The 26,456-nt window shown below is 55.3% G+C and overlaps 1 protein-coding gene across 1 annotated transcript; it reads left to right on the top strand.

Moving 5' to 3' along the window:
- Positions 1-170: 170 nt before the first annotated feature.
- RHBG (Rh family B glycoprotein) lies at positions 171-11,755 on the top strand. The gene is made up of 10 exons (XM_082614464.1): positions 171-381; positions 5,603-5,789; positions 6,503-6,653; positions 6,776-6,923; positions 8,588-8,754; positions 9,058-9,195; positions 9,279-9,412; positions 9,973-10,094; positions 11,099-11,172; positions 11,374-11,755. The coding sequence occupies exons 1-10, from the start codon at positions 195-197 to the stop codon at positions 11,440-11,442; spliced, it is 1,377 nt and encodes a 458-aa protein (XP_082470590.1). The 5' UTR covers positions 171-194; the 3' UTR covers positions 11,443-11,755.
- The last annotated feature ends 14,701 nt before the right edge of the window (positions 11,756-26,456 follow it).

Below are 26,456 nucleotides of genomic sequence, written 5' to 3' on the forward strand. Positions count from 1 at the left end.
GACCTGGGACACCGCCCACCCTTCCCCGCCTCCCGGGCTGGAGCCAGGAACTGTGGGCAGGTAAGCCTCCCCGTGGGCGGGGCCTGGCTCGAGTGAAACCTGCCGGGCCCGCCCGGTGAGTGTCTCCCAGGACCGCGCGCCAGGAGCCCTAGCCGGAGCCCTAGCCGGGGCCGGAGACTCGCAACCTCTATCCCATGGCGGGGTCTCCCCGCCGCACCGCGGGCCGGCGACTGCAGCTGCCCCTGCTGTGCCTCCTCCTCCAGGGCGCCACCGCCATCCTCTTTGCGGTCTTTGTCCGCTACAACCATGAAACCGACGCTGCCCTCTGGCACTGGCGCAACCACAGTAACGCAGACAATGAATTTTACTTTCGCTACCCAAGTGAGTGCGGGTGAGGGCGCGGGGGGAGCTAAGGCCTTAAGCTCCCCCGATGTCTTGGGAGGGAGCACTTGGATGCCCAGATCTAAGCTGCCCCAGATTTATAATAACACCCTTTCACTAGCGTCTGCCACGTTCCAGGTATTATGCTGAGGGCGGCACATGCATTTTTTCTCCTTTAGTCTATGAAGTAGGCCAAGATGGGGAAACTGAGGCTCAGAGAGGTTAGGTGGCTGGTTCAGGGTCTTGCTGTCAGAACTGAGGGAGCTGGGATTTGAACCCAGATCTGAAGCCCCAGCTTTACCTACTCTCTTTTTGGCCTAGTTGGGCTTTGCTGGGCTGTTCTGCCTTTCCTGGGGCCTCCACCCTGACCACAGGGAAAAAATCCTCTGGGCAGGGGAGATAGGGAGTGGGGCGCAGGAGGCAGTGATGGTATTAGCTGTGAAGGCAGCCAAGACTAGTGGACTGAGACATTTCTTCCCCAGTCCCCCAAAGCTGGTTCTTCCAGAGCCACAGAGAAAATGATGTAACTATCCACCAGCCAATCACACAGTAGCAGCCCCCCAGCCCTGCGAAGGAGGCAAGGCAGGGTCATTAGCCCATTTTACCCAGGAGGAAGCTGAGGCTCAAAGGGGTTGTGATTTGTTCATGATCACCTACCGTGTGAGTGACAGAGCTGGAACTAGGACTCAGCCATCCTCAGGTCCTAGCACCACAGCTCACCTGCCTGCTGACAAGGCCCAGGAAGGAGAAGGTTAAGCCCCTGTCCCCTGTTGTGGACAGAGCCTCTCCCTCAAGATTGGGGACCCAACCTTGTGACTCAGGCCCAGGGCAGCTGGGACCAGATCTCCCAGACTTCATCACAAATGGTTGACCAGGTCTCTAAGCCTCAGTTTTCCCCATCTGAGCAATGGGGAGAAAGATGCCTCCGTTTGAAGGATATACATTCAAATGAGGCCCAGAATGTGAGAGTCTCCTATAAAAATCCTAGGCTGTTATTACCCTACTTTCTGTATGCAGAGCTGGTGGCAGTTTGTCCCCACCTGACCCTCTCCCAGCCCCAACCCCAACAAAATGAAGCTCACAATGCTGAGGATAGAGAGGGTGAGGTGGAGGCTTGGACCTGGACATAAAGTTCCAGAATACCGGCCATCCTAGGCAGAGGGAGGGCTACAGCTCCTCCCTCCCCACATTTCACCCCAATTCTGGCTGCATGAGGTGAGCCATGGATGCTGGAATCAAAGCCAGAGCCACAGAGCTGGGATGGCAGACTCTTGGGGTCATACATTTGTCCACAGAGATGGGGAGTTGGGCAGGGACAGTCCACAGACTGAGAGAAGTAAGCTCCTGTTCTAGGGTCTGACCTGGCTGCCTGCCATGAACCCCCATTTGCTTCTCCAATGGGCCTCACTCAAGGCCTCCAAGCCCTGCTTGCTTCACAGTCCTCCCTGAAACCCCCAACCTCTCGTCCCTCTGCTGCAATGGTAGGCCCTCCTGGATGCACAGTTTTCTGTCCCTGGATTGCAATAAGAGGAATAGCAGTGGGAATCCTACCTCCTTTTCTGCACTAGGTTTCTATCCCTGTGGACTTGGGACCCTGGTGCAGGGATGGGTTGGGGAGGAGGGAGGTGTGAGGTCCCTGGAGCCTGAGGCTTTGATGAGCCAAGTCTTCACTGATCCCTGTGTCCGGGAGAAGTGGTCAGGGCCAGAGGGTGGTGTAGCCACTGCCCTTTGATTTGGGAGATGAAAGAGAGTTTTGCCGCTGTTGTTTAGCTGTGGGACTAGCCAATGCCAAATGCATGGCTGCTCTGAGTATCTGTCTGTTATTTCTATAGGAAGGGCCTTTAGAGCTCATCTGATCCACTCCTCTCAAATGTGGAGAGAGAGCCAGAGAGGTCATGTGACTGCCCAAGATCACACAGCAAGTTAGCCAGCCTAGAACCGGGTCTCTTGACTCCCCATCTGCAGACTTTCCCCCACATTACAAACTTCTTATCCTATGAGGCAAGTAATGGAAAATAAGAAAGAGGGGGAAAACTAACACAACATGTAAAGCAACTATACTCCAATAAAAAAAAAAAAGAAAGAAGGGGAAAGACTAGGGGAAAAGACTAGGCATACAGGGGACACAGAAGCAAAGATGAGAAAGGGTTCTAAGAAAAAATATGGACAGGTTCTTTTTTATATATCTCTGAGACCTGACTTGCAGGGAGAGGGATTTAGGACAAAGGGAATCAAGATTTTCTTGAGGTGGGGACAGGGGGAAGTGACTGGGACCAGAGTGGTTTGTGACTTTTCTAGGAGAATACAGCCCTATCTGCCCTCTTAAATGCACATGGGGGTAGAGTGGTGGGGGGAGATGGCCTCCCCAGCTTACCACTCCCTTTTTCCTGCTTCTCACATTTTATATCCCCACTTTACAGATGAGGAAACTGAGGCTTAGAGAGGTTAAGTGGCTTGTCCAAGATCACACGTTGAGAAGTGGAGGGGGGAGGTGCTGAAACTTAAATCCAGCTCTGTTAGATGCTAAAGCCCCAGCTTTAACTGTCCCCTTGTCCCACAGTCTGACCTTGTTCAGGAGTCATCTGGTGGGGTTGGGGAGGGGCAGTAAGGGAAGGAGGGAGGGTGATAGGTGGCCCTAGAGGGCTTTTATCTTCTCTCCAACCAAAGGTGCATGGGTTTGGTGGGGGTGGGGATGTGATGGAAAACAGGCTCCATCCTGCCCAACCCAGGGATCCCCTGAAGGGAATGTTGAGGGGTCATCTCATCTATCCCCCTGCCTCCAGCTGGAATAGCCCCTTACCCACCACAGTCCATGGAGAATGTCTGTGTGGAATGTTCCACAGAGTGGAATGAGTAAAGGAGATTTCTTGATGTTTAGACTCCAGGTGAAAGGCCAAGGGATTGAGTTTTGATTCCAAACAAACCCGGGGTGGGAGATGTAAATATTATTGCCATTTAAGACAAGTTCTGGAGCGGTTTCGGCATGAAATGGGCATGACCCAGCCCCCTTTGTTGTTTTGTTATCCTTGGGCAAAAGAACAGACATGGCACCCCCTTTACTGTTTGCACAAGGAGAAAACAAGTCAGGCCGTGAGGCTAAAAGAACTAAGGCTTCGGGCTGAGTTCTAAGACACCTCTCCTTTTCTGTTGGGTTTTAGTATCTGAGAGGGAAGAGAGATCTGGGTGATTTGGGGAGTGAGCAGGGCTGGAAAAGTGGCACAGTCGTGGGGACATTTAGTGAGGCCATCAGACCTCCAGACCCTCAACCCCTTGGCCACTGGGGCTGGCAGCTGAGCTGTAGACCTCCAGTTCCAACATGCACCCAACCCTCTGCCAAGGGCTTGCAAACTCATTTCCTATCAGCCCATACACAGCACACACACACACACACACACACAAACGGGAAAATCTGCTTCTCTCAAAGTTATTGATTACATTCTAAAGTTCAGTAATAAATTTTTGGCTTGTTGGTGCTTCACCTTTAAACAAAAAAGGTGATTGTGATTTTCTTTCTTTGTGATCTGCCTCTTTCTACAAGAGACGCGGTCATTTACAACAAAAACGTAAATGAGAAAAGAGAAGTATAGAAGCAGTACACAAATAATGAACACTGAAGGCCTACAGTTGTTATAGTTGAAATTCCTGTAGCTCTGAGCTTCCAGGCAGCTAGGAAAAAGGGGTAATATGGTCAGTTATGTGTTCTCATCAGAATCAAGGAAGCCTCACATATGTGATTCTTTGATCCTTTGATGGCTGTCCTCCACCAACAGCTCTACATTCCCAGAGCCTGATGCATGACTGCTTAGTAAACACCTATCACATGAATGAGGGAAAGCAAAGCGGTTCCTGGTTCCTCAGGGTAAATGACATTTCCTAGTAATAAGTTCCAGGAGAAATTTCTCACATGGAGCTATGAAAGGAGAGTTTATGGTCATGGTTGACCCTGTTTCTCAGTAAGTTATTTACAACAAATGCAATAATGCGCTCAAGTGTTTCTCTAGTATTTCTCAATTAAAGCCAAAGATAACACAGCATGATGGATACATAGACCCAAGACAAAGGAAACAGGACTAAATGCACTGGCTGAACATCATACTAGGTTGTGTTTCAAACCCTATTTACAAGTAGATGGGGGGAGGGATACAGAACAAACTAATACAAAAGCAAATTGTTGTATTTATCTCATTTTCACTATTACTGTCAATTATTTTAGATTTTTTTACACAGAATAGAAAGCAAACAGAAAAGACCCCAAATCTCCCTGCCCAGAAACCCCACTGACACTTAAAAAAATTCAAGTGATTCATCTATAAAATTAAAACATTCAAAGTATAGAAAGAAACAAACTATAGGGTAAAATCCTCCTTGGCTGGAGTGGCCATATTGCATACCTCCAGGGGGCATTATTTGCGCCAGAGTCGTACAGCTCAGCAGTCCTGCCCCTTCCCTTCAATTTCTTTTCTCTGAGATAATCTCTGTTAACAATTTAAAGTTATTTTTGTAAATTAATTTATAAAATTTAAAATCCTGGGGCTTCCCTAGTGGCGCAGTGGTTGAGAGTCCGCCTACCGATGCAGGGGACACGGGTTCGTGCCCCGGTGCAGGAAGATCCCACATGCTGCGTAGTGGCTGGGCCGGTGAGCCATGGCCACTGAGCCTGCGCGTCCGGAGCCTGTGCTCCACAGCGGGAGAGGCCACAGCAGTGAGAGGCCCACGTACCACAAAAAAAAAAAAAAAAAAAATTTAAATCCTGAAAATGGAGAGGTATAGATTCTGAAGTATGAGGAATGGAGGGTAGACATCAAGAAGGACTTCCGGCAGAAAGGGAAAATTGAAGAAAAGCCGGAAAGGGAAGAGAATTTCCAGCACAGAGGACAGGGACTGCACCAGGAAAGAACACAGGAAGGGTTGGACTTTTCACCGGTTGTAAGCAACCCAGGGATAGGGCAAATGAGTGGGGCAGAGAAGAGAGCTGAAGGCCCTACTCTCTTGCTCTGACCTGGGGACAGCAGGAATGGTCTGGGTCCCACTGCTCCAAGCTGGCCAGCTCTGCATGGGGGACCCGGGCTGGGAGGCCAGTCATGCCCAGGGAGTTTTATAGGCTCGGCTCCAGCCTCAGGGCAGCCCTGGCTGGTGAGAGCTGGGGGTGCTGGCAGGATGGCTGATTGGTGGATGGGTGGCAGCCTGAGCAGCCCTGAATGCCCTCCCCCCGCCCCTACAGGCTTCCAGGATGTGCACGCCATGATCTTCGTGGGCTTCGGCTTCCTCATGGTCTTCCTGCAGCGCTACGGCTTCAGCAGCGTGGGCTTCACCTTCCTCTTGGCCGCCTTTGCCCTGCAGTGGTCCACACTCGTCCAGGGGTTCTTCCACTCCTTCCACGGTGGCCACATCCATGTAGGCATAGAGAGGTGGGCAGTGGCAGCCACCCTGGCTCCCCTCAGGTCTACCTGGGAGGCCCCTGTCCAAGGGACCCAGCTCAAACCCAGTCCTTCAAGTCTGCTCCCTGACCCAGGTTTTTGACCCATCAGTTGATTTCTTTTAGGTGCCCTGCCTATTCTGTTGCCTGATTTCTTCTCCCATCCTCGAGCCCCACCTCCCCATTTTTTTAGGCCCCTTATTACCCAAGAAATGTTGGGAGGACAGATAGTGTCATGGAAAAGGGCAGGGTTCAGAGGAGCTCTTGATTCAAGATCTGGTTCTTTCACCTGTTGTGGGCTTTGTTTGCTAAGGCCCAGAACCTCCCTGAGACTCTGTTTCCACATGTACAAAAAAAGTCGAGGTGAGGGGTTTCCCTGGTGGTGCAGTGGTTGAGAGTCCACCTGCCAATGCAGGGGACATGGGTTCGTGCCCCGGTCGGGGAGGATCCCACATGCCTCGGAGCGGCTGGGCCCGTGAGCCATGGCCGCTGAGCCTGCGTGTCCGGAGCCTGTGCTCCGCAACGGGAGAGGCCACAACAGTGAGAGGCCCGTGTACCAGAAAAAAAAAAAAGACGAGGTGATACCTTCCTGCCTACCAGGGAAGAGCTTAGATGGGTAGGCTCATTGCCTCCTCCCCTCCCCCCACCCCCCAGGGCTGCCCTCGCTTCCAGCCGCCTCACACCCTCCCCATCCCAACCCCCCAGCATGATCAATGCTGACTTCTGCGCCGGGGCTGTGCTTATCTCCTTTGGCGCCATACTGGGCAAGACTGGGCCGGCTCAGCTGCTGCTCACGGCCTTGCTGGAGGTGGTGCTATTTGGCCTCAACGAGTTTGTGCTCCTTAGTCTCCTTGGGGTGAGTCTGGATGGGGATGGGGTGAGGAGTGGGGGTGGCCAGGGCCAGGCCCTGAGCAGGGAGGGCGTGGGGTAGGGGTAGGGGCGAGGGGCTGCCCCTCCACCTCAGCTCCACCTCCCCAGGTGAAGGATGCAGGAGGCTCCATGACTATTCACACTTTTGGTGCCTACTTCGGGCTGGTCCTCTCCAGGGTCCTCTATAGGCCCCAGCTGGAGAAGAGCAAGCATCGCCAGGGCTCCGTCTACCATTCGGACCTCTTTGCCATGATTGGTGAGGCCTGCTGAGGTGTGGTGGGTACGGGGCCAGTTCATCTCCAGGACTGGTCTTGGGGTGCCACCTAGAATCCTTGGGGTTCTGGCTGGGAACTCCCTTCCAACTCAGATTCTTCCACCAGAGCCCCGGGAATCCGTGCTCACCATTCTCAGTAGTTTTATGACAGGTTCTTAGAACTCAGCACTGGGGTATGCACATGACCTGAGATCCATCCTAGGGGCCTTTCTCAATTGAAGTCTGATGGCGCCAATCTCTGTTAAAGGCCTCCAGGGCCCCCACTACCCACAGTTAGATACCAGACTCCTCAACCGGGCACACCCACCCCTGCAGGATTTTGGCCGCTCCTCCCCCGCTTCCCCCCTCCCCACTCACCCTCCCCGCGCTCTCTCTCCACCCAGACTCGGCTTCTCCCCATCTCTAACCTCCAGGCTTTTGTCCCTGGGGCAAAAGGTGTGTGGGGGGGGTCCTGAGGTCATGTCCTCTCAGGAGATTTCCTGGAAGCCCCTGCACTCTCAAGGGGGAGTCGAGAGGTCGTAGGTCACGCCTGCGAGCAGTAGGGTCTGACCTGCAAGCCCCATCATCACCACCTGTTTCTTCTAAGCGCATACCTCCGCCTTGGCCTCTGCGCCTCTCTCTTTGTTCACTAATGAGTCAGGAAAGGAAATCTGTATTTTATGTTTTTGAAGGTAGTATTGAGTAGTGACCGAAGTGCCCATTCTTACATTAAAAAGAGACTGGTTTTGTATTTCTTGCTCACCTCTGGGTTTGTTGTGAAATAGAGCATGTGGAACCCTAGGTCAGCTGAGGCTTCCTTGCCCTTTGAGACCCAGATAAGTTTAGCTTGAAGTCCAAAGGCTTCCCCAAGATGTCCGTGCTTTCCTGCGAGGCTGACATTCTCAGATCTCCTCTGCCTCCCAGCTTCTTCTCCTCTGCCTCCCAGCCTCTTCCTTGATTCTTCCCAAAACTCTTCTCAGAAGACGCATGTGTATGTGTGGTAGATTTTAATCAGACTGTGGAGGTGCAGAAGTTACATCGCAACCCAAGGACCACTCAGGACTAAGGGGCAGTCTCTCAAGCCTCTTTGCTTTGCCGACCCTACCCTACGGGGTCCCCAGCTCCCCTTCACCTGCCCTTGGCCCCTCCCCCTCTCCCTCCAGGACTGACCTGGGAACCGCAGGCAGGGCATATGGAGCTCCCAGTCCTTACCCCAGATGCGCAGGCCCAGCCCATCGGTGCTTATGGCAGGGCCCACCCTCTCCAGGGGGCAGTTGAGGTTATAAAACAAATGATTTTCCTCTTATGTATATCAAGTACCAGATTAGTGCCTAACATGTGATGCCCGTTGCCTTTTTTTCTTTCCTTTTCTGATACTTAAAAAATCTCAACCCTCTGTGGTTTTCAATCAGGTAGCTCCCTTTTCTGCCAATACCCTGCGATAGCTACCACTTGTCGAACATTTAGTATTGGCTAGGCCATGCGCTATGCACTTGGTATGTATCACCTCATTTAGTCCTCATTTTATAAAGTAGGTATCACTATCCCCACTTTACAGATGAGAAAACTGAGGCTGCTGAGAGTAGGTGACTTGAGTGCAGTTACACAGCTTGTACCTTGTCAGGGAGTCACCTCCTTCCTCTCATTCCTGCCTGCCCACCATTTAGGGACCATCTTCCTATGGATCTTCTGGCCTAGTTTCAACTCTGCACCCACTACGCTGGGGGATGGGCAACATCGGTCAGCTCTCAACACATACTACTCCTTGACTGCCAGCACCCTCAGCACCTTCGCCCTGTCAGCCCTTGTCGGGAGAGATGGGCGGCTGGACATGGTATGGGGGAGAGGCTTGGGAGAGGCAGAGGGATGGACCGGGAGGCGGGGGAGAGATCGGAGACCCTGCAAGGCTGATTCTCCAGGGGAACAGGTAAGGGCACAGGCACAGGGGGCTCCATCTGCACTGGAGGCGTTGGGTTAGAGCATGAGGTGATGACAGGATAGCAGGAGAGTTAGAGGGTTAGATGGTGGGGGGACTTCAAAAGCAGTAGGTGCCACTGTGGTGGGCGGGGTTGGGTTGGGTGTGGGTGTGACGATCTGAAAGGGCCTCCAAATGCCTTGTTCTTTTGTGCTCCCTTAGGTCCACATCCAGAATGCCGCACTGGCTGGAGGAGTTGTGGTGGGGACATCTGCTGAAATGATGCTGACACCCTTTGGGGCTCTGGCAGCTGGCTTCCTGGCTGGGACCGTCTCCACACTGGGCTACAAGTTCTTCACAGTACAGATGCCTCTTGGGCCCTGGGCAGAACAGGGGGTCTTCGGGGGGCACAGGAGACTCATTATTGGTGTCCTGTTCTCCAGCCCATCCTTGAGTCAAAATTCAAAGTCCAAGACACATGCGGTGTCCACAACCTCCATGGGATGCCTGGGGTCCTGGGAGCTCTCTTGGGGGTCCTTGTGGCTGGGCTGGCCACCCATGAAGCTTACGGAGATGGGTGAGTTCTCCCCACCCTCACCCCCCATCCCCAGTGGAATCGTTATCCCCCTGGAACTAAGTCCCTTACTCTCTTCCTCCTTTTGTGGACCAACAAAAAAAAGCTGTCTATTTTCTTTCATTCATTCATTCATTCCTCTACCTCCTGGGAGCTGAAGAAACTGGAGTGAACAAGACTGGGGACTGCCTTCTTGGTCCTCATTCAAGTGCAGCAGAAGGTCATTGAACAAGTGATTTCAATAGTGTTATTACTAAAGGGTCAGGTAAGAGATACTGACCCTTAGGATAGATTTTTGCACATCAGGGCTCAGAAAAGAGGGCAGGCAAAAGTGACCCTCAAAGTGAGCCTTGAAAGGTGTGAAGGTGTTGCTGGCACACGGGAGGTGGGAGTGTGTTCCAGGCTATGGGCCTGACTGGAGCAAAGGCCCGGAGGTGACTCAGCCTGGCAGCTCCCTTGAGGCCCTTTTGGCCGCTGCAGGAAGTGGTGCAGTGCACTGATGCACTGACCAGCCCTGGCTAAGTGCTCCATCCCTGTCTCCCCCCACTCTCCCCTTCCTGCAGCCTAGAGAGCGTGTTTCCACTCCTAGCCAAGGGCCAGCGCAGCGTGACGTCTCAGGCCATGCACCAGCTCTTTGGACTGTTTGTCACACTGATATTTGCCTCTGTGGGTGGGAGCCTTGGAGGTGAGTGACCTTGGCTTGGGGGTGGGGTGGGGATGGGTGTTGGCAGGAGCTCCAGGGAGGGCAGAAGACAGAGGAGGGGGTTTCTCTGGAGGAAGGGCCATTGCATCCCATCCCCCTGCCATTCATTTACTCACAGGTATCTGTTGAGCGCCTACTTTGTGCCAGGTGCAGGGTGGGGTTGTACATTTAAGGGGTAACTTCCTCCAGATAAGGAGGACCAAGTGGGTACTTGCTCCCTTCCGATGCCAAGGGAAGGTGGGAAGCCTGCTAGGGGCTGACAGATCCCTCTCCTCTGTGGCTTCCCTGTGCTGCTCCCTCTGCCCACTAGAGGGCAGCCCAACCTCAGGCTGAGGCCCTGAAGCGTGTAGGGCGGGGGCAGGGAGGGAAGAGCCCTGCCTGTCTCATCACTAGACTGGAGCACAAAAACCTTCCACAGAGGCAGCCTGCCCACTGACGCCAGGTCAGGCAGTCCTTCCTGATATCTGGCCTTAGTCCTTTTGGCCTTCAGAATAAAACATCTGATTGAGTATCCCCACCCTCCTGCTCCCACCCTGAAATTTTCATTCTCAAACAAGGTTCAGCTCATTCATTCATTTAATTACTTACTTACTCAATAAACACTTTCTGCACCCCTCCTGGATAGGCGGCCACAGAAGGCTTATGAGCTGTGTTTCATGACAGACTCACTATTTAGCCCGTTCCCAACTGTGCCAACTTGAATAAGTTATTTAACTTCTTTAAGCCTTGGCCCCCTTCTCTGTAACAGAGGGATCATATTCACCTTGCAGGGTTGCTGTGGTTGCTTAAGGAGCGCGATGCTTGTCAAGCACTTTGCATAGGGCCTAACAAAAGTTGGTGCTCCATAAATACCGCTGTGATTTGCCTGTGCCAGGCATCACGTTGACCTCATGCCTCCTGGCTCCTCTGTGCCCAGTGGTATTGAGTGGCAATCTCCCCCATGGGGGTGGCAAAAAGCCTCACACATGATCCTCTACTGCCACCAGGGCTGCTGCTGAGGCTGCCCTTCTTGGACTCCCCGCCAGACTCTCAGTGCTACGAGGACCAGATTTACTGGGAGGTGAGATGTGGCTACAGCCCCTCAGGCCCATAGGGCTCCCTCACCCTCCAACCTTCCCTTCCCTGCCGCACCTCCTCTGATCCAACCTGCCTCTTTCCTTCCTCGCTTGCTCCTTCTCCTCTGGGGTCCCCCCGCCCCGAGCTGTGGTCTCCAGCCCCCTGGAGCTGCCCCTTCACCTGCTCCTCCATCCTTGCCCTTCAGGTTCCTGGGGAGTATGAGGATTTAGCCCAGGGACCTCTGAGGGCAGAGGAACTGGAGACTCGGGCCTAACTTGCTTCCAGGCCTTGAAAGGACGCCCTCCTTTTAGAAGATGATGGCTGGCTACCGTTGGGAAGCTTTTCTTTTCTAGTTCCCGTCACTTCTGCTGCAAGAAAGAAGACAGGAGCTGGAAGGAGCCTCCTTACCATAGGCAGCATTGGGGGAGGGGCTGTAACTAGTGTGGCGAGGGGAGAGCCTCACACAGCCCCACCCCACTGCTCCACGCCCTGCAAGTGAGGCACCCAGAGACTGCTGATCCACTGGACCAGCATCACTCCGTTACAGTGAAGCCTGAACCAGGGCCTGGCTCTCTGAGGGTGATAAATACCACGGTCACTGAGGACTCTCACTCCTTTTTTTGTGCACTGGGAATCTGGGGGGCTCCTCCTACCATCTAACTCACGATGTTGGAACCTTGGCTGAGAAAGGACCTTAGTGGTGACAATATCCTGCCTCCCTGGGTCCATGGAACTCCCCCTAGGATGCCGTGTTCTGCTAGGTGGATGCCCAGACTGGGCTTACCTGCCTCCAGAGACAGGGAGCTCATTCTCCTCCAGCAAGTGTGTGTTTGTTATAGGACAGACAGTGCAGGCGGCTGGAGAGCTCCTCCTATTCCAGAATGGCTGCCACTCTGACCCTCAAATTGGGTGGCCTCTGAACAGAGTAGGAAGAGGGCCCCTGCTGGGACTAAGAGGGGCATAAGGAGTTCTTTGCCACTAACTCCTCAGAAGCTGGAAGCAGCCAGCCCCCAGGCACCAACTTATGTCGATGTCCCGAGTCTGAGGAGCGGGGACTAGGAAGGGCAAATGAGTTGCTGCAGAGAATGGGGCTTCCGGCAGCCTGAAGCCATCTGACCACCAGAGGGCGCTCCAGACCCAGCAGAGGAAGATGCGGCCTTTCTTGCCCTTCCATCCTCTATCAAAAATGGGAAGTCCTTCTTACAGCCTAACGGCATCCCTGTCTGCTTCAGCTCTGGTCCTCACTATTCATGCCACAAGACTTTTTTGAGCTCCCAGTCCCTACCACATGTCATTCCAGATCTCTCATTCAACAGAGAATCCATCCTCCCAGTAGACCAGAGCTCCTTTCCCAACCCTGAAGTACTGGGACCCCCCCCTGCCCTCTCCTGCTCTTCCCCAGGCTTCTTAGTCTGGCTGGGGAAAGAGGTCAAGCACAGAGTTGAGGAAAAGCTGAGGGACAAGGAGGGCGGTTGAGAGAGAAGTGCCCCATGGGAACCACCCCTGCCCATGTGGCCCACATATATTTGGTATATCCCTCCCCTTGAGCTCCCCTCCTTCCTCCACAGCCTCCCCTGACCATTGCTGGCTGGGGTAGGTATGTTGGAGGGAGATCCTTGTGCTGAGGCAGGATGACTGCTGAGATTGCAAAAAGGTACCCTGTCCTGTGAGCCCCTGCTGGGAGGGAGTCTGGGCAAGCAGAGGCCCATCCCCCATTTCACCCTGCAGAGCCATCACTCTGCCTCTGCATGGATCCAGGTACAGCCAGCTGACCTGTTCTGCCCCTGAGCTCCCTGAGCAGTCCTCAAACAGAGATCTGAAAGACTTATAGGAAGGAGAGACTTAAGGATAAGACCCTCCCTGCCCTTGCTTATCCTGGGTGGGAAAGGCTACAAGTATTCATTTACTACACATACCACCAACATTTTCCCACTTGATCCTTTCCTTCTACTCTGGTTCTTTCTTGACCACAACCAAATCTCCTCCAGGCTTGACAGAAAGGGGCTGCTCTAGCTTACGCTGGTCATCGCTCTCATCTCAATCCAGGGAGGCTTCCTGGAGAAGTGACAACTGAATCCTCCCTGGGAGAGGGCAATTACCCAGCCAGCTTCTAAGGGAGGAAAGGCTACAGTTCCTAGGGTGGCCCACCAAGAGATCCCTGAGAAAGGGTGATGGCTGCCCAACAAGAGATGGCCCTGAATATCCCCGAACCAGATAGTTCAGGCTCCATCACCCCCATAAAGCCTCTCATGGCCTGGGAGACGCTGCTGAGCTCTACTACAAGATCCAGCACCCTGGCTTCATGGCTCAGGGAACTCTGTCCTGGACTGAACTCTCCTAAACCAGGCCCTTGGTTTTTCCCTCTGCATTTCTTCCTCTCCCTCCCCCAGCTTTTCCTGTAGTGCCTAGCACCCTGGTGAGCAGTCCATAGATTGTTCGGTCCAAATGATGGACTGAGCCATCATTACTGGTTTGGGTATGGGGTAATCATCCCATTACTGCTTTCAGGCAGGGAGCTCAGAGGGCAGGAAAGACAGGTATCCTTGGAGCCTCTCTGCTTCACCAAGACTGAGCCCCTCCCCCATCTTTCCTGCAGCTCCTGGCTCAGCACCATTGGTTCCCCACACGGTGGCCCATCCATTCAGGCTGGGTCGACAGGGTGACAATGAGCAGGTCAAGGAGATGGCGGGGACAGGGGCCAAGGGCGCTCCTTCCTCACCCCTTCAGGACAATGAGGCCTCTGCCCCTCAGGGACAGCCCCTCTGATCACCACCATTATCACTCTCAATGCAGGACAATCAGACACTTGCCGACTCATGAACTCCGTCTGTCCAGCCCCAGTGCCTGAGCTCTGGGGACAATGATGGACGAGGACACTGGGCCCCTGCTCGCCTCCCAGGGCCCCACTGATGGGGAAGATTGGCTGCGCTGGGGTCAGTGTCAAGCCAGCAGAGCCAGAGGCATTAAGGAAGGGTTTCTGGAGGTGGAGCTGTACGGGCTTGGCACAAGTATGTGTGGGCGACAACAGAGCTTCCTGCCCAGACATCTGGCTGGGAGGTCCAAGGTTCCCCACGCGCCTCAGGGTGCTTCTGTGCCGGTGTGGCCCGAGCCCCCTGGGCCAGGCCAGGAGCTAGGAGCTGCTCCTCTGACCTCTGGAGGACCTGGCGCCCTGAACCTGCATAGCCTGGGGAAGGCCTGAGATGCCCCGTTATTGGGATTCAAATCACGGCGCATGGTGGCCCCAGCTCAGGGAGGAATTAGACACGGCGTGGGTGTCCGAAGTGGGGGTCGGTGGCGGTCCCGGGACAGACTAACTCGGCAGCCGCGTCCCCCGCCCCACCTCACCCCGATATTTCTCTCCCACCGTCAAGATCTCCCCCGCCCGGCTCTGCGCGCCCCGTCTCCTTTGTCTGGTCCTCCCGCCCGCTCCCAGCCGGGTCCTCCGCGCCGCCCCGCGCGCCCCGGCCCGTGCGCCCGCCGCCGCTGCCGCCGCCGCCCGGGAACAATGCGGGCCAATGTCTCCGGGCGGGCAAGCGGGCTATGCAAATGTCCAACGGCCTGTGAGAATCCCCCTCTGCCGCCGCCCCGGCTTCCACCGCCTGAAAGGGGCTGGCGGCCAGGCCCGGGTGGGGGAGGCCGTCCCTGCATAGGGATGAGCTGTCTTCCCGGAGCGCCCGCCCGGGACAGAGCGCTATTGTCTCTGTGCCGCCGTCTGATCGCCGATCGGAGTTCGCCAGCCCGGGGAGGAAGGAAGAAGGCGACCCAAACCAGGCCTTGGGGCCAAGGACGGGTGGTCACCTGTTCCCTCCATACCTACTCCTCTCCCCAGAGAGCCTTGACTTTGGGGTCAGACCTTGGTGGGCCCCCAACTTGGCACCCCACTCACACAAATCAGTTCATTTCTGAGCCTCGTCTCTTGGAGGTTAAGCCTAGCCTATAGCTGATGCTCTTCCCATCCTCCCCACCTGTTAACTGCCCTCTCCATCTCCATCCATTTTTTCACATTACATTGACCAGAGGCGTCTCTGGAGCCAGTTCCCTTCCAGAACCTTGAGGGAAATACTCATGGTTTCCCCAAAGCAGGTTACTGGACAGAGATGCCCCCGAGGGATCCTCTGTGACTCATGAGCCCCAGGCCCAGTCCAGGCCTCCTTCCTGCTTCCTTCTGCTGCCACCACCAGTTAAGAAGGCCCACCTTTTACTGGGAGAAACCCTAGCCGTGCAGGACTGAAAGAAACTTCTCCAGCGATGTAGAGGTGCGGGGGAGTGGTTTGCCACAGAAAGTCCCCTCCTACAAGTGAAACGTGCATCCCTCTACCCCCAGCCCAGGAGCTTGTGCCCATCTAACAGATGGTATTGGCCCAACACTGGATAGTAGGCAAGGGACTCTATGCTGGAAGCAGAGTCCATTCTAGCTGGGAACTTGGCCTCTGCTCTTGGGTGCTTACAGGCTGAGCTCCAGTAACTGGGCTTTCGACTCTGCAAGGTGCAGGACCTGTTTCCACCTTTCCTACACTCCCACACAGGCTCATGATCAAGGGCTGATGCCACTCAGGTGGGAGCTATTTCAGAGATGGTGCCTGGGCCCTTGAAACCATGATGCTTTTGAGACTCAAGGTTTGGGGGGCAAAATCAATCGGGGCAACATCAAAATGAGAACTGTCCCAGGAAGTCCAGGTTTTCAGTTCCAGTAAGGCAGGAGAGAGTTGAATGGGGAGAGGAGGGAGAAGATGCTGGTAGGGCAGGCAGTCTTCTGGGAAGCAGGGGTTCTAGTGTTGCCTCAGAGGCCTGTTCATTTCTGGTTTGGCCCAGGCTTTCACTAAGACGGAGCACTTCCTTCTGTCCTCCTGGCCTCTGTGATGAGATCCAGGTACAACATGCATGGCAACTCCATTCTGGGGAGGTGGAGGTGCAGTGCGGGCAGTGGAGCCTGGCCTCCTGGGATAGCATTTGGGAGACAGATAAGAGGAAAGTTGGGGGGCTTCCCTGGTGGCGCAGTGGTTGAGAGTCCTGGCCTGCTGATGCAGGGGACGCGGGTTCGTGCCCCGGTCCGGGAGTATCCCACATGCCAAGGAGCGGCTGGGCCCGTGAGCCATGGCTGCTGAGCCTGCGCGTCCAGAGCCTGTGCTCCGCAACGGGAGAGGCCACAGCAGTGAAAGGCCCGCGTACCACAAAAAAAAAAAAAAAAAAAAAAAAGAGGAAAGTTGGGGTCAGGGGATGTGGGCTGGGAGCTGGGGCATTTTATGGTGCCAGGGAAGCAGCCAAAGTTCTGTCCACCCCCACTCCCCACCTTTGGAAGTGGTCCCTCCTCCAACTCCTCACTGGGTCTCTGTTCCAACCTGGAACACTCCAAAACATTCTGACCTGGGGCTGCCCAGCCTCATGGAAACTCCTTCAGGGACCCCAAAAGCCACATCTGAAAGAAGCCAAACCCACGTCCCCGCACGTCTCCACACATGGCTAGAGGCTCCACCCGCCTGAGCCCCAGAACACATCCTTCCTCCCACGACCCTCCCTCTTCTCTTCCAGGACATTTGCAGGTGGTCCCCAGAAGAGGTTGGACCAGAGATACCTGCTCTGAAGGGGGCCCTCTCTCTCTTTGGCCTGGATTTCTGGAGCTCTCTGGGCCTGCTCTGGATGGTCTTTGGAAGGTCCCTGGGCAGGACCCAAGCAGACCCATCTTGGCTCTGAGGCTGAGAGAGGAAGTGGGCTTTGTTGTTCTGGGGCATCGGCTGGATTCTTAAGTTCGTTTTTCCCACCCTGCTCGTCTTGGCAGGGGAGCCCTCAGCTGGAGAAGCTGCCCCCCCCAACCCTAGTGTCCCCTCCTTCCCAGCTCAGCACCATCCATCTCCGTCTCCCCAGAGCAAGGAATGTGGCTCCAGGACACTGTGGGGCTTGTTCCCAATCCCCTTCTAGCTCATTTCACTTGGGCTTTTACAGGCTCGCCTTCATCCCACAGGCTGCTGTCTGGGTCCTGGCTCTGACGGCGCAGACAGAAATCTCCCCTCCTCCCTGCAATTCCTCACGCTTCATTTTGTCCCAACACCATCTGAGGAGGCTACACCGTGGGGGGTCAAGGAACCCTGGTGTGGGAGCCGGTGGGGGCAGTGTCCCCCTTCTTCCCAGACCTCCAGCCACTCAGCTGGCCTCTGCTGTAGCTGGACCCTACAGCTGCACGGTATCTGCAAGCTATGCACAGGGTCTGCAAGCCCATCCATCCCCTCACTCGCGTTCCTGTCCGTGCCCCGCAAGCCTCGATTATTGGTGGAATTAGTACCGGGCTTCTTGTTGGCAGTTGCTAATTAAGACCATTTGTAAACGTGGTTATTAATGCTGCAGAGGGCTGCAGCCACCAGCATCTATCACCCGCACCACTGGCAAGGTGCTGGCTCAGGATGGCTCCCGCCTGCCTCCATTTTGCCCCACCAGGCTTCACGTCTTCGAGGCGAGGGCTGGTGGGTACAGAAGTTCGCAGGGGGTTTAGCTGAGCCTTACAGAGAAATGGAGGGGCCGCCTTCACTCCAGGGTGCCCCCAAACTGGAACCGTGAGTGTGTGTGTTGGTGGGGGGCGGGGCACTGTGTGAGCCACGTGCTGCCAGTATCTTTCTTCCCCAGAATGTTCAGGGCTGCATCAGGGTGGTGCTCATGAAGAATCTAGGGAGAGCTTGGGCCATCCCCTAACGTGCCCCTCTGCTCTCCAGAACCCAAATAGCAGCTTTGCCTTGAGCCAGGTGAGGGGGACCATTTCAGTGAGACACTCCATATAAAAGGGGGTGATGCATCCGAGTGGAGCATTTACCTCACAGTTGCTGAGTACCTACCAGGTGCCATGCCTTAGGGATCCTCTCATAAATAACTCACCCCTTCCGGGGGACTGTCCCAAATCCCTCCAGACTGGCTGAGGTCTGCCTCCTCTGTAGACCCCCTCACCCCCTTTCACACTTCAGCCAGCCTCACAGTGTGTTGTAAGGAGCTATTCATTTTTACCTTCTCACCCCCATTGGACCACACGTTGCTCAAGGACAGTGGCTGTATGTTGCTTACTGCAAACAGTAAAAGGCTTTGTTGATTCAGCCTTCCTGCCCCGCTCCCTCCTCTCTGACCTCCAGCCTTGGGCTTCCAGAGCAGGATGTGTGGCATGGAGCCTCTGGCCCATTTTGCCTCAGTTGGACCCAGTCAGCCAGGACTCGGAGGAGGTGTATGTGGCCTGGCGTGCAGGGCTGGGCCTCTCAGGGGCCTTCCAAGGGAGCCGGTCCACTCTCAGCAGGCCTGTCTGGGCTTCCGCTCCGGCTCAGCCTGGCCGCTGCACCCCTCCCTCTCCACTCATGTCTGGAGAGGCGGCCCAAGGCGGCTCAGGAGAGCTTGGGAAGGGACCCTCCCCCATACACCTGCTCTTCCCCATTCTTCTGCATACGAATTTTACTGTCTTGACCCTTTCCTGCAGCTTTTGAAGGAAGGATCCACCAAGACTTTAGTGTCCCCCAATCCAGGAAAAGAGAAGAGGAAAAAGAAGTCCTGGAAACAAAACCCCTCCAACAACCTTAAAGTAGGAGAGATTGGTTGGAAGGTTTTTAATCCCTTAATCCCTCTCAGATGGGCCTTGAGACGTTAATGATTTTCCTAATTATTCCCTCCCATTTTCCCATTGCTCTGTAAGGACTTTCGAGTGGAGTGAAATTCCGAGTGAGCGGGTGTAGGATGAATGGTGGGCCCACCTCCCCCCAGATCGAGCCCAGAGTCCAGGCGGCTGGGGAGGTGGGGGAAGTCCAGGAGCGCTCCAGCTGGGGGCTAGGTCTTCCCGGACACTGACACCCGTGTGCAAGGCGGGCCTGGGACAATGGGGCTGTCGGGGGCTGCCTGAGAGGGCCAGGTGTGGGGCTGGGGTCCCCTCAGTGTGAATGGCCCATTATCCTGCCTAGAGGATGGGAGTGGAGGGTCTCTTTGTGTCCCCCAGGAAAGGCCCCTCTGGGTGATAATCACCCTGGGAGGGAGGTGGAGGTGGTGATAAGGGTCTTTAGAGGGGGCCAAGCCTCCTCAGAGAACAGTTGGCCATTCAGGCCTTTGGCCCGTCTCTTGTTTCCAGCAGGCTGGGATCCTGTGGCCCATCCATGGGGGTGGGGGTGAGGGGGAGGCCAGCAGACATGGCCTAGCTCTGAGCTCAAGCCCCCTCCCCATCACCATAGCCTGCTAGACTAAGTTTGGGGGTAAGCTTCTGCAGGAAACCACCCCCAGACCCCCTTCCCAACTCCCACCTAGTCTTGGGTACCCTGGGGCCTTGCCTCACCTCCACCAAGACACTGAGTTTCTGAGAGTAGACCTTGACCCTGGCGTGTTGCTCTACTTTATAAAACACTTGCAGAGATTCTCATTCCACCTCTACAAACTCCCTGTGTGGTGAGGGCATCAGCCTCATTTCACAGATGACAAAACTGAGCTTCAGAGCAGTTAAGGGACTCGTGTGAGTTTACACAGCCAGTAGAGGCAAAGCTGAGATGAGAGCCTGATCTTCGAATCCTAGGCACAGGGCTTTTGCACTTGCTCCCTCTGCCTGGAACGCTCACCTCCTTAATGACCACGTGGCTGGCTTCCTCATCTCCTTTGGTCTTTGCTCAAATCACATCCTCCATGAAAGGAGAAGTCTGGGGTTTCCTAAAAAGTGACACGGGAGGTGGGGGAGAGTAGGTGGAAGTGCAGATGGAACAAGACTGGCAGTTGTTGAAGCTGGATGAGGGGTAGATGGGGGTTCATTAGATTAGTCTATTTATTTATTTATTTATTTATTTATTTTTGCGGTACACGGGCCTCTCACTGTTGTGGCCTCTCCCGTCGCGGAGCACAGGCTCCAGACGCGCAGGCTCAGTGGCCATGGCCCACGGGCCCAGCCACTCCGCGGCATGTGGGATCTTCCCGGGCCAGGGCACAAACCCGTGTCCCCTGCATCGGCAGGCGGACTCTCAACCACTGCGCCACCAGGGAAGCCCAGTCTATTTATTTTTGCAACTATTTAACATTTTCCACAAGAAAAGTTTGGACAAAATCTGTCCTTCCGGAAGCACCTTATTTTAAGTTGAATTCACCACCCCAACTCCAGCCCTTATGTTCCCTTTCCCTTCCTATTTTTCTTCAGATCATTCATCAGCATCTCTACCTATTTTGAGTATTTGTTTGGATTCATGTTGGTCTCCCACACTAGCCTCACGAGGCCTGAGGTCCTGGGGTCTGTTGATGCGGGCTGGTGCCCTGGCACACAGAGCAGCACCTGGCACTTAGGGGCGCTTTGTCCATATTAGCGAAGGCCCGGATGACCTGGGTTTGCGGCTGAAGGCTCTTGGCCAAGCCGCCTTGAAGCAGAGAAAGGGCGGCCCATCGGCTTGGGTTTCTGGCCTGTGGGGTCCTTCAGCACCTGGAGCCACAGCCGGAGGGTCCTTCCCAGCGCCCCCCAGCCTGGACTAAGCCCCTAAGTGTCCCATTATGTACCATTCACTTCTCACTTTGTCGGGCCCGTCCGCAGCCGCTGCGTCCTTTTGTCAGAGGGGCCTGGGAGTGCGAGGAGCTATTACCACAAGGCCTCATTATTCCCAGCCAGAGCAATAATGACGAGTCCCTTCCCCAGGCTATAGCACATTTTGTAGGGTCCCTCCCATTTAATAACTATAATAACAGCCACCATTTATGAGCCCCCACTTCGTGCCCCGCCGCGCCAAGCACTTTACATACATTATCTCATTTAATCCCCCCAACAGCTCTGGCAAATAGCTACTGTTTGTATCCCCATTTTTCAGATAAGAATGCTAAGACTGGATGCCCAGAGCTCCTTTATCCTCAGCTCAGCCATACAGGGGGGAGGAAGGGCAGGGATACACCCATGCCCCAGATGGGACAAGGAGGCACAGAGACGGGAGGTGGCCTGGGAGAGAGCACACAGCAGATAGCAGGGCCCACGGCTGGGGCTGGGCAGCAAGCGTCCCTCGGGCATGCGCAGAGGAGGGCGGGCAGCCGCCCCCAGACCTCTCCAGGCGATAGCAGCCAGACCGTCACTATGTGTTCACAGGGGCAGCTGCTGGCTCGGGGAGCTTCAGTGACTTGCCCTGTGCAGGGCTAGTGAGAATCCAGGGGCTCTGCCCGCAATGTCCACTCGATAGGGAGGGGGCGCTTCCGCTCCCTGGGCCAACACTGAAATGCTCTTAGAGGACCCGGTGGAGTGTGGGGCACAGGGACCAGACCCTGGGAGGAGGCAGGAGCAGGGTGAGAGAAGGGGAAGGTAGAGAGAAGGAACTGAAATTGCACTGTTTCCTCCCCAGTGAGGAGTCTCAGGGGTTCTCTTATGCTCTGGCCTTTGGGGTTAAACACTGTCCTTCCCAAGCTTTCAAAAAAGATGCAGTAATTATTATTTTAAATTAGATTTATTTCTGAATAATAATTTCTTCTCTTTTTAAAATGTTAATTAATTAATTTGTGGCTTTCCTGGTGGCACAGTGGTTAAAAATATGCCTGAACGCAGGGGACATGGGTTTGAGCCCTGCTCCAGGAAGATCCCACATGCCGTAGGGCAACTAAGCCTGTGCGCCACAGCTACTGAGCCTGTGCTCTAGAGCCTGTGCTCCGCAACAGGAGAAGCCACTGTGAGAAGCCCGTGCACCACAACGAAGAGTAGCAGCGAAAATAATAATAATAATAATAATAATTTATTTGGCCACGTGGCATATGGGATTTAAGTTCCCTGACCAGGGATTGAACCCATGCCCCATGCACTGGAAGCGAGGAGTCTTAACCATGGACCACCAAGGAGGTCCCCAGTAATTTCTTCACTTTAAGGGCATAAAACTTTAGAGGCCCGAAAGGGTGTACCACACAGTAAAGTTTCCCTTCTGCATCCGGGTCTCCACCACCCAGTTCCCATCCCAGAGGCAACTAATATTTCTGGTCTCCCCTGTATCCTCCCAGAGCTGCTCAGACATTTAGTTATAAAAGTAAACACCGGCCCCCCACCAGGCCATTCATCTGTTTCCTAAATGCGTGGTAAGCACCTTCTCAGCCAGGCTCTAGGCAGCCAGAGAGAACCCTTACCTCTTAGGGGATCTAGGGGTTGCAGGGGAGAGGAAGATCTCAGAAGAGCAGAAACGGAGCAGAAGGGATGGCTCTCCAAGGAGAGGGAACAGCATATGCAAAGGCTTAGCGGTGTGACACATGATGTGTGTCCAGGTCCCTAGTGTGCCTTCTGCATGAGAGGCAGGAGGGGGTCTGCACCACCTCGGTCAGGCTGGACTCCCAGAGTCCAGGGTCTTTGGACTACAATCTGCATGCTCTTGCCCCTCAGCCTGAGGTCTCTCAGAGTCTAGAGAGGGTTTGTTCATCTGTCCCTTCCTAGAAAGGAGCCACCCCTGGCCAGTGGGACCCCTGGCGTCTGCTTAGCCAGGGGGCTGGGCCCAGCTCTAGTCCCGAGGGGGAGACCTACTTTACCATGGTTGTGAGGGTGACATCAGTTTATAGAGTGTTTTGTGCAATGCTCGACACAGAGTATGTTTGCAGTTCGTGTGGGCGTTGTAACTGTTCCCAGGACACCCTAACCATCCCCGTCTCAATGTCCCCTCTCTGTGGGAATGTAAGTACCCTCTTTGATCACTCCTGGCCCCCCAAATTCTTCTCCAGGCCTCCCAGAAGTCCACTGAGCCACAGCCTTCCCCTTGGTTTCTCAGGGAGAGCAGTAGGGGGAGCCTCGCTGGGGCACAGGACCCTGTGAGCTGAGGTGTTCACAGTGGAGAGAAAGACTGCCCCTCCTGGCCCCTCAACTCCGCCTCTTCTCACCCACCCTCCTTTAAAAGGAACCCACCCCCACTCATTACCGAGCCCCAGCAACCAGGCCCTGGCTAAAGCCCTGGCTAAAGGCAGCAATTAGATCGTTAGCACCAGCCCCAACCCACCTGCTTGGAGTCCCTCAAACGCATTTTAATTATAATCCCTTAATCTCCCTCAGATGGCGAGGCTGGCTCTAGGGCTTTTGCCCCAAATAGCCCCTTCCCTCACTCTCTTCCCCCAATTAAGGGGTCCTCTCAGCAGAGAGCCCCTCTCCCAGCTAAAGGCCTCCCCGCCTGGGAGCAGCCTCCTCACGGGTTCTGTCGCCCTCTCTATGGGAAGTGGCCCCAGATGGCCAGCTAGTCCGCCTGAAGTTCCCATGTGTGTGGCTGAGCCCCCTCGGATTATGTGCCTCCTGCCTGGGCACGAGCTGAGATGCCTGGGACCACTTGTCTTTCCCTTGGTCTCCTCTTGTCCTGGTTTCTTTGTGTCCTCCGGGTAGCATCTCTCCCTGGCCCTTTCACAATGACTTCTATTTTCCTGTCAACCCATCCATGCCACCCTGTCCGGGCCAGCTGTCTCCTTGGCAATTCCATCCAGGAGCAGCCAGGTTCTGTCACAGGTGGAACTGAGGCCAGGGCCCTGACAGGATGTCTCCTGGTGGCAGCGCTACAGTGACCTCCAGCTGACCTCAGCAGAGTACAGCCTTGCCCTCCTGCCCCTCATTGCCCATCAGGGCGCTGAGACCCTCCGCCCCGTAGGGGCTGGCAGAACATTGGGCGTTCTCTGTCCCTGAGCTCTGAGCAGGGCAGAGGCAGGGGGAGGGACAAGATGACCCAGCATGTGGCCCTGTCTGAAGCTGAGCCTGGATGAAGCTCTTTCCTGGGAAAGTTCTGTCACTAATTGACTTGCAAATGCCTTGTTTGTCCCCAGATTCATAATTAGTGCTAAGGATTTCTAGGGCCCCATCCCAGAGGGGCTTTTTTTGGGGCAGCCTGTTCCTCTCCCCTCTCTGAGGTCGGCCGGGCTGGGGGTGGGCAGAGCCGGGCACCGGTGCCCAGCTGCCGTCCAGCGTTCCCACGGCTCTGGTGCCAACGTGTGAAAGGCGAGGTGCGGGGGACGCGGGGGCTGGGGCTCCCCGCCATCCTTCAGCCGGGACCAGGGCCAAAGCCCTGAGGCTCCAGGAAACGCCAGAGCTGGGGAGCGGAGCGGGCAGTGGCAGTGGGTGGGGGCCGGCTGGCACCCCCAGGAAGGAGAGCCCAGCCGGTGCCTGGGCTGGCATTGGCCGAGCCTGCAGCACGATGAATGGGCCAACAAGGGGCCTCTCTTCCCCACGGCTTCCCCACAAAGGCCTTGGCTACACCATGGGATGTGGGGGACCAGGGGCCACCGAAGGAAGAGGAGAGGCTATTCTCCAAGACGCCCCGACTCCCAGCCTCTGCATTCCCAGAAAGGGGCCCTGGGCTGGGGTCCCAGTGCCTTGGGTTCAGGCCCAGCTTGGACCTGGATCTACTGAGTGAGGAGGGCAACCCTCCCAATTCCTGTGGGCCTCAGTTTCCCCCACTGTATTATCCCTGGCGTCCTTCCCAGCCCTGATGTCCCCCTCCCGGCTTATGCCCACTCAGCTACCCTCACAGCCACACCCTACCTTCCACCGCCAGTTCCCAGCCCTCGGCAGGCCCTCTCTGGGCCTGAGACCCAGCCAGACCTCCCCTCAGCGGGTAGCAGCACTCCTCACTCAGGCAGAGCCTCCCAACCCCTAAGGCCCTTCAGTTCCCCTCAGGTTAGGAGGACCGGCTTGCCAGAAGGGAGGAGTAAGGGGATCCTAAGCCGGATCCTAAGCCGCGGCTGCCTGCCATGGAGTCAGACAGCTCAGGGCCCTGCCATTTGCAAACTGTGTGACCTGGACCTGTCAGTCTGTCTGGGCCTCATCTGTGAAAGGCCTCACAGGGTTATCACCGGGAATAGTGAGACAGTGAGTGGAAGACACTCCACGTGGGACCTGGCACAAAGTGGATACTCAATCGAAATTCTTTTTTTTCCTGCCTCCCTTTCAAAGCTTTCTGCAGTCTGCCCGCGTTTCTGGGTGACTGAGATGTTCTTTCACAGTCCACCCCCATCTTTTTTGCCTGGCTCTCTCAGCAGCCCCTCTATATTTCTCATTTCCTCTACAGTTCATTTCACAGGACTGGCCATTTTCCTTTGGTAAGTTCTTCCCGAAGTCTAACCTTCTATTGCAGGTTGCTCCTCCCCAGGCCTGGCCTCTTCGCAGGCTGCCCTGCACCTGGGGCCCTGAGGGAAAGGGGTAGGGATGGGCTCTATGGTAACCCTGAGAAGAGAATGCCCTCTTTCCTCATCTGCATACAGACGGTCTCATTTGCATACAGACAGACCTTATCTGCATATGCTCAGTGGGACTCTGAGAGCAGATTCTTAAGTGTCTGCCTGGACCCTCCCAGCCCAGTCCTGGCATCCCTGTTGAGGGAGGGGTCCCGCCCCACCCCTTCTGCCCCTGTCTGGGTCTGGGTCTTTCTGTTTCCAAAAGGCAGCCCACCCTCTGTGGCTCCTCTCCCACCTGCTGTCACTAGTGTCCGGCTTTCTTTTCCTGTGCTCAGATAAGTCCTTCCTCCCACCTCCTCGTGCCGCCCCAGCTCCTTCACCAGGAGCCTCCCTTCCAAGCCTGGAGGCCAGGCCACTAATGGAGGCAGAGGGCTGCTTTTCCGTGCCCAGGCCCCCCAAAACCCAGAGGGTAAGGAAGCCATAGAAGGTTGATGCTTAGGCTCCAGGGTCCAAACAAAAGCAGGGGGAGGGGGAGGGCAGACCTGGGCAACTTCCTTCTTGCTGATCCCAGGCCAGACCCTGTCTCCATTCACCCCTCCTCCTCCGGGGGCTGACCCCAGGGCTGCAATGGGTCCTTGCAAGGCTGCGCAGTGGGAAGGATCCTGAAAGGAGGTCTGGGAACTTCAGAAGCACTTGCCTGACCTGGTGAGCCCAGGCTCCGCCCCTTAAACATGCCAGATTGTGATACAAATGGAACTGCCTTTGCCTGGGTGCATCCTTGGCCTCAGTCAGCCCTCCTAGACCCTGTCCTTGTGGGGGATCCTGGGGCTCCTTGGAACGTAGGTTAGGGGAGCTTGGAATTCTCCTCATGGGCCTCCACCATGCTGAGGACCCTGGACACAGCCCTTCCCCTCTCTGGCCTCAGTTTCCTCTGTAAAATGAGGAGCTGGGCTAGAACAGGTGGCTCTTAATGCATTCCTTCTTCCTGGAAATCATGCCCAGGTGCCTAGCCAGCATTCTGTATGCAATTTCAGCAGATGCAAGGATCCCCCTGTGGTTCATCTTGACCTGAGGCTAGGAGCCCTGGTCTAGAGGAGCTAAAAATGCTGTGGTCAGTGTTTAAATGGAAGGGGAGGGGTGTGTAGACATACGTGCTTGGATGCGCAGAGTATCTCAGGGAGGACATAGGCACCAGTGGTTGCCTCTTGGGAGAGG

This window comes from Mesoplodon mirus (assembly GCF_964341445.2).
Source record: "Mesoplodon mirus genome assembly, chromosome: 3".
NCBI classification, from domain to species: domain Eukaryota; kingdom Metazoa; phylum Chordata; class Mammalia; order Artiodactyla; family Ziphiidae; genus Mesoplodon; species Mesoplodon mirus.